The sequence below is a fragment of the Canis lupus genome, unplaced genomic scaffold (genome assembly GCF_003254725.2).
Source record: "Canis lupus dingo isolate Sandy unplaced genomic scaffold, ASM325472v2 SANDYSCAFF107, whole genome shotgun sequence".
Lineage (NCBI taxonomy): Eukaryota > Metazoa > Chordata > Mammalia > Carnivora > Canidae > Canis > Canis lupus.
Genome location: NW_026019488.1, coordinates 60,910 through 68,165, shown reverse-complemented (window position 1 = coordinate 68,165; position 7,256 = coordinate 60,910). Strand labels below are relative to the sequence as shown.

General features: G+C 35.4%; 1 protein-coding gene across 1 annotated transcript; it reads left to right on the top strand.

Moving 5' to 3' along the window:
- The first annotated feature begins 4,357 nt into the window (after positions 1-4,357).
- LOC112676089 (olfactory receptor 6C2-like) lies at positions 4,358-5,295 on the top strand. Its single transcript, XM_025473130.2, is given in 2 exon segments — positions 4,358-4,376; positions 4,379-5,295. Coding segments are annotated over 2 exon segments (936 nt in total).
- The last annotated feature ends 1,961 nt before the right edge of the window (positions 5,296-7,256 follow it).

Below are 7,256 nucleotides of genomic sequence, written 5' to 3'. Positions count from 1 at the left end.
CATCTTCTTTATCCATTCATCTTTCGTTGGACACCGAGGCTCCTTCCACAGTTTGGCTATAGTGGCCATTGCTGCTAGAAACATCGGGGTGCAGGTGTCCCGGCGTTTCATTGCATTTGTATCTTTGGGGTAAATCCCCAACAGTGCAATTGCTGGGTCGTAGGGCAGGTCTATTTTTAACTCTTTGAGGAACCTCCACACAGTTTTCCAGAGTGGCTGCACCAGTTCACATTCCCACCAACAGTGTAGGAGGGTTCCCTTTTCTCCGCATCCTCTCCAACATTTGTTGTTTCCTGCCTTGTTAATTTTCCCCATTCTCACGGGTGTGAGGTGGTATCTCATTGTAGTTTTGATTTGTATTTCCCTGATGGCAAGTGATGCAGAGCATTTTCTCATATGCATGTTGGCCATGTCTATGTCTTCCTCTGTGAGATTTCTGTTCATGTCTTTTAAATGATACACTGGACCAGATGGATTTCACAGATATCTACAGAACTTTACATCCAAACTCAACTGAATACACATTCTTCTCAAGCGCACATGGAACTTTCTCCAGAATAGACCACATATTGGGTCACAAATCGGGTCTGAACCGATACCAAAAGATTGGGATTGTCCCCTGCATATTCTCGGACCATAATGCCTTGAAATTAGAACTAAATCACAACAAGAAGTTTGGAAGGACCTCAAACACATGGAGGTTAAGGACCATCCTGCTAAAAGATAAAAGGGTCAACCAGGAAATTAAGGAAGAATTAAAAAGATTCATGGAAACTAATGAGAATGAAGATACAACCATTCAAAATCTTTGGGATGCAGCAAAAGCAGTCCTAAGGGGGAAATACATCGCAATACAAGCATCCATTCAAAAACTGGAAAGAACTCAAATACAAAAGCTAACCTTACACATAAAGGAGCTAGAGAAAAAACAGCAAATAGATCCTACACCCAAGAGAAGAAGGGAGTTAATAAAGATTCGAGCAGAACTCAACGAAATCGAGACCAGAAGAACTGTGGAACAGATCAACAGAACCAGGAGTTGGTTCTTTGAAAGAATTAATAAGATAGATAAACCATTAGCCAGCCTTATTAAAAAGAAGAGAGAGAAGACTCAAATTAATAAAATCATGAATGAGAAAGGAGAGATCACTACCAACACCAAGGAAATACAAACGATTTTAAAAACATATTATGAACAGCTATACGCCAATAAATTAGGCAATCTAGAAGAAATGGACGCATTCCTGGAAAGCCACAAACTACCAAAACTGGAACAGGAAGAAATAGAAAACCTGAACAGGCCAATAACCAGGGAGGAAATTGAAGCAGTCATCAAAAACCTCCCAAGACACAAGAGTCCAGGGCCAGATGGCTTCCCAGGAGAATTTTATCAAACGTTTAAAGAAGAAATCATACCTATTCTCCTAAAGCTGTTTGGAAAGATAGAAAGAGATGGAGTACTTCCAAATTCGTTCTATGAAGCCAGCATCACCTTAATTCCAAAGCCAGACAAAGACCCCGCCAAAAAGGAGAATTACAGACCAATATCCCTGATGAACATGGATGCAAAAATTCTCAACAAGATACTGGCCAATAGGATCCAACAGTACATTAAGAAAATTATTCACCATGACCAAGTAGGATTTATCCCTGGGACACAAGGCTGGTTCAACACCCGTAAAAAAATAAGTCTTAATACCCAAGAGTGAAAACCCCCATCATTCTTTATGTTCTTCAGATGTGATCTCCTATTTCGGCCCTTGCATTCTATCTAAATCTTACAGGTGTCTTTTAAATCCTCAAAAAATAAGGTTGGATACATTCCCTACTCTTATTTTCTCAAAGACATTAGATAGAATTCATAATATTTCATGTTTAAATCTCTAGTCCTAGAAGTTTTACTTTAGAATGTTTTTAACTACAAATTCTATTTCTTTACTAGTTGTAGGATTGTTTCAGGTTATGTATTTCATTTTGGATGTGTTTTTATAGTTTGCTGACTTTGAAATATTCATCTGTTTCATTTAAGCTCTCTAAAATATTTGTGTTAATGGTTTGCAGTATCCTCTAATATCCTTTTAATATCTGAGATCTGGGATGATAGGTTTCATTTCTGATTTTTCTAGGAAGTGAAGTGTGTTTTCCTCCTCTCACTGTGTTATTTTGTTGTTTTGCTTGTCAGTCTGGTTAGAAGTTCATCAATATTATTAATCTCTAAAGAACCAGCTTTTAGGGGGGCCTGGGTGGCTCAGCAGTTGAGCATCAGCCTTGGTCTCAGGGGATGATCTTGGACATCCAGTATCAAGCAGTTCCCTGTGGGAAGCCTATTTCTCCCTCTGCCTATGGCTCTGCCCGTGTCTTTCATGAATAAAGAAATAAAATCTTTAAAAACAAAACAAAACAGCTTTTGGTTAGATTAATTTTCTCTATTGTATTTTTGTTTCTAATTTTGTTGACTTCTAGTCTTATCTCTATCTTTGCTTCCGTCTCATTCTTTGGGTAGTTTTTTCACTCTTTTTTTCAGCTTTTTGTTATTGTTGTCAAGGATTTAATATTTGGTTTGAAACTTTTTCTTTTGTAATATAAACATTTAACATTATAAATTTCCACTCGTTCCTAGGTTTACCTTCATTCCACATATTTTTCATTTATTTCAATATGTTATTTTATTTCCTTTGAGTCTTAGTGGTTGACTCATAAAGTATTTAGAAGTAACCTGTTTAATTTGTAAATATTTTCTTTCCATTTTTCTTTAGTTATTGATTGTTAGTTTGATTTCTTTGTGGTCAGAGAATATCTTCTATATGATTCCAGTTTGTTTAAACTCATTAATATTTGTTTTATTTTACCTCTCTTGTTAGGATACCGATTTTGCAGTCTTACATGTACACTTCAAATAATGTGCATTCTCTTGATGGGATGAGCACTGGGTGTTATTCTATATCTTGGCAAATTGAACACCTGATAAAAATAAATTTATAAAAGAAAATAATATGCATTCTGCCATTATTAGGCAGAGTGTTCTATAAACATCAATTATATATAATTGACATATAGTTTTTCTATACTTTTGTGGATTTTCAGTCAACTAGTTCCATCGATTAGTAAATCTCCAGCTATGATTTACAATTTACCTATTATTTCTTCTTTTATTTATGCCAGTTTATTCCTCTTATATTTTGGTGTACTGTTAAATACATAAATAATTAAGATCTTTAGTTGTTATCGGTGAATTGGATAATTTAACGGTATTTTGTATGTTTGTTAACTTTCTTTGGTGGTAATATTAACATATTTACTCCAACATTCTCTTTATTGTGGTTCACATGGTAGTCATTTTTTAATTGTTTGACTTATCTATGTCATTATATTTGAAGTGAAGTGTTTAAATACTGCATCTAGGTGGGAGGTTTTTTCAAAACACATTCTTATAATCCCTGTCTTTTAATCAGTGTGGTATGTTTTGATCATTTATACAATGTAATTATTTATGTTTGAACATCTGTTAATCATTTTGTTTGTTCTCATTGTTCTTTCTTTTGTTTCTCATTTTCTGCTTCAAAATTAATAGGCCCAATGTTTCATTTTAATTTATATAATGTACGTTTGACTATACCATTTCTTAAAAGTTTGTGTGTGACATGATATACCCAAGAAACATTTCACAGACCAGTTATAATCAATATTTTACTACTGGAGGTAGAATGCAGAAAATGTATTACTATATAAGACCCTTCACTCTTCCCTTTTTTATTGTGGTTATCATTTATATTAAGTTTACAGACGTGAGTAGCTCCATCAGATAATGCTATAATTTTTGGTGTCATCAATTTTATGAAGGATTTGTATAGAACTGGTGCTTTTGTTTGTCTTGACTGTTTAGTAGAAACCTACAATTAAGCCATCTGCACCTGGAGTTCTCTTTATGGGATGTCTTACTACATATTTGTTTACTTTAATAGATATAGGACTATATATATTAGATATTTCATCTTGAATTATGTTTGGTATATTGTATCCTTCAAAGGATTAGTTCATTTCATTTAAGTTGCCACATCTACTCTGCAGACATTTTCAAAATATTTCATTTTTATCTTCTTAATATCTGTATAATCTCTAATGATGTTATCACGCTCATTCCTGATAAAGCTTATCTTTTCTTCAGGTCAGTCTCACAGCAGTTTTATCAGTGTTATTTATCTTTTCTAAGAATCAGCTCTCAATTCCTTTGATCTTCTCTCTTGCTTTATTGTGTTCTGTTTCATTGATTTTTGCCTTATTGTTTCCTTTCTTCTGTTTAAATACTTTCTCTTTGACTTTTTTTTCATGTAGATTGCCTAAGACATCATAGGTAACAATGAGAAATCACACAGCAATAACACATTCATCTTGTTGGGACTTACAGAGGACCCACAGCTGCAAGTTCTTCTTTTTATCTTCTTATTTCTCAGCTACGTGCTGAGCATTACTGGAAATTTGACCATTATCATTCTTACATTTATGGATTCTCATCTTAAAACACCTATGTATTTTTTTCTCCGCAATTTCTCCATCTTAGAAATCTCATTCACAACAGTATGCATTCCCAGATTCTTGTACAGTATAACAACTGGAGACAACACTATTACGTATAATGCTTGTGCTTGCCAAATATTTTTTATTGGGCTTTTTGGGGTCACAGAATTTTTTCTCCTGGCAGCCATGTCCTATGACCGCTATGTGGCCATCTGCAAACCCCTTCATTACATGACCATCATGAATAACAAAGTCTGTACCATCCTTGTCCACTGTTGCTGGATTTCTGTGCTGCTGATCATCATCACACCCCTTGGTATGGGCCTCCAGCTGGAATTCTGTGACTCCAATGCCACTGATCATTTTGGCTGTGATGCATCTCCTCTTTTTAAGATTTCATGCTCGGATACATGGGTTATAGAACAGATGGTTATAATCTGTGCAGTACTGACATTCATTATTACACTGATAGGTGTCATTCTTTCCTATATATATATCATCAGGACAATTCTAAGATTTTCTTCTGCTTCTCAAAGAAAAAAAGCTTTCTCCACCTGTTCTTCACACATGCTTGTTGTTTCCATTACATACGGCAGCTGTATTTTCATCTATATCAAGCCTTCTGCCAAAGAAGAGGTGGATATCAATAAAGGGGTATCCGTGCTCACTACATCTGTTGCTCCTTTGTTGAACCCTTTCATTTATACTTTGAGGAACAAGCAAGTGAAACGAGCTTTCAATGACACAATCAAAAAAATTGCATTTATCTTACACAAATAAGAGCACACTGAATTTAATTAGTTAATTAATGAATTAATTAACTTGATGGGGAGGCAGTGAGCATTGAAGGGGGCAGTAACAGAGGGAGAGAAAGAGCGAGAAGCAGACTCCCTGCTGTGTAAGAGTAAAAAAAAATTAAGATATGGGGGTAAAGTCTATCTACCACTGGCTTTAGTAAATAAGTTTTATTGAAACATGTCCACTCTCACTCATCTGCCTATTGTCTATGGTGGCCTTTAATGGCAGAGTTGAGTAGCCTAACAGAGGCCTCATGGATCCAAATGCCAAAAATATTTACTGTCTAGCCTTTTACAGAAAGTTTGTCCACCTCTGGTATAGAATTTACTTTTCTATTTTAATGTTTTTGTAGCATTTGGAGAGAAACAAGAGAGACAGGTTGCTATACAGCTACATTGTCTTCATCTACCCAGACATCTCCAGAAAGTAACTTTTAAACCTGTTGGCCAGCCTGAGGAATTGAAGTAGTCCATCCCTCTACACTCTTCTCCTTTGTCTTTGAATGTACTTCAAAATAGACTTTGAAAGAATGAAAATTTGGGGAAGCTTGTATAGTCTGTACACTTAGATCTCACACTAACAACTCAAGTTAGAACCACATCAATGTTTTGTAACAAACAAGGAATTCACTTGTTTATATTTAATTTAATATACAAATAAAATTTAATAGGAATTTTGTTCAGCCCACCAATTCCTATAAATCTTGACTGTCACCTCAACTGCCCATGAAAAAATATTTACTCAAAATTACTAAGTTGTGTATGTTCAATTTAGAATCACCCACAGAAGTAGATTTCCTAGGGCTACTGAATTTGAAGTAAGGCCATCTGTGTGATTTGCTGATCATTTGGCTTAAGTATGTGCCATAAGTGTGAGGGTAAGTATCCAAATTCTTCATAGAGTTTGGAGAGTGCCTCTCAAGTGCTGTTTGGCTGAGTCATCCCAACTGTAGCTTGCCTTGTGACCATATAAAAGTAGTCTACCATTTTTAGCCAAAGCCATATTAACTGAAGAGACCATCCAAGATGACAATTATTTAGGCTATTTCTTCTTAAATACTACTGGAAAATTTGCTGTTTTTTTTATCCTTATTTGATTTTTTGCTTATTTTTTATTTTTTATAATAAATTTATTTTTTATTGGTGTTCAATTTGCCAACATACAGAATAACACCCAGTGCTCATCCTGTCAAGTGCCCTCCTCAGTGCCTGTCACCCATTCACCCCCACCCCCCGCCCTCCTCCCCTTCCACCACCCCTAGTTCGATTCCCAGAATTAGGAGTCTTTCATGTTCTGTCTTCCTTTCTGATATTTCCCACACACTTCTTCTCCCTTCTCTTATATTCCCTTTCACTATTATTTATATTCCCCAAATGAATGAGAACATATAATGTTTGTCCTTCTCCGATTCACTTACTTCACTCAGCATAATACCCTCCAGTTCCATCCATGTTGAAGCAAATGGTGGGTATTTGTCGTTTCTAATTGCTGAGTAATATTCCATTGTATACATAAACCACATCTTCTTTATCCATTCATCTTTCAATGGACACCGAGGCTCCTTCCACAATTTGCTGTTTTTTTAAAGAGAGTGCATTTACTAATCCTTATGTTGCATCTTGTCTCATGTAAAAGAAAAAAAATAGTTTTCTCGTCCTAGGTATTTAAAGTAGATATTGGAACTTTCCCTTTCAAAATTAAAATAAAAATTCAATATTATATACATTAAAGTCAGAAAATTGATTATTTCTTTTTTTAAAGATTTTATTTATTTATTCCTGTGAGACACAGAGAGAGAGCAGACACAGGGAGAGGGAGAAGCAGGCTCCATGCAGGGAGCTGGATGTGGGACTTTATCCCAGATCTCGAGATCAGGACCTGAGCCAAAGGCAGATGCTCAACGGCAGAGCCATCCAGGCTTCCCAAATTAAGATTATTTAAAG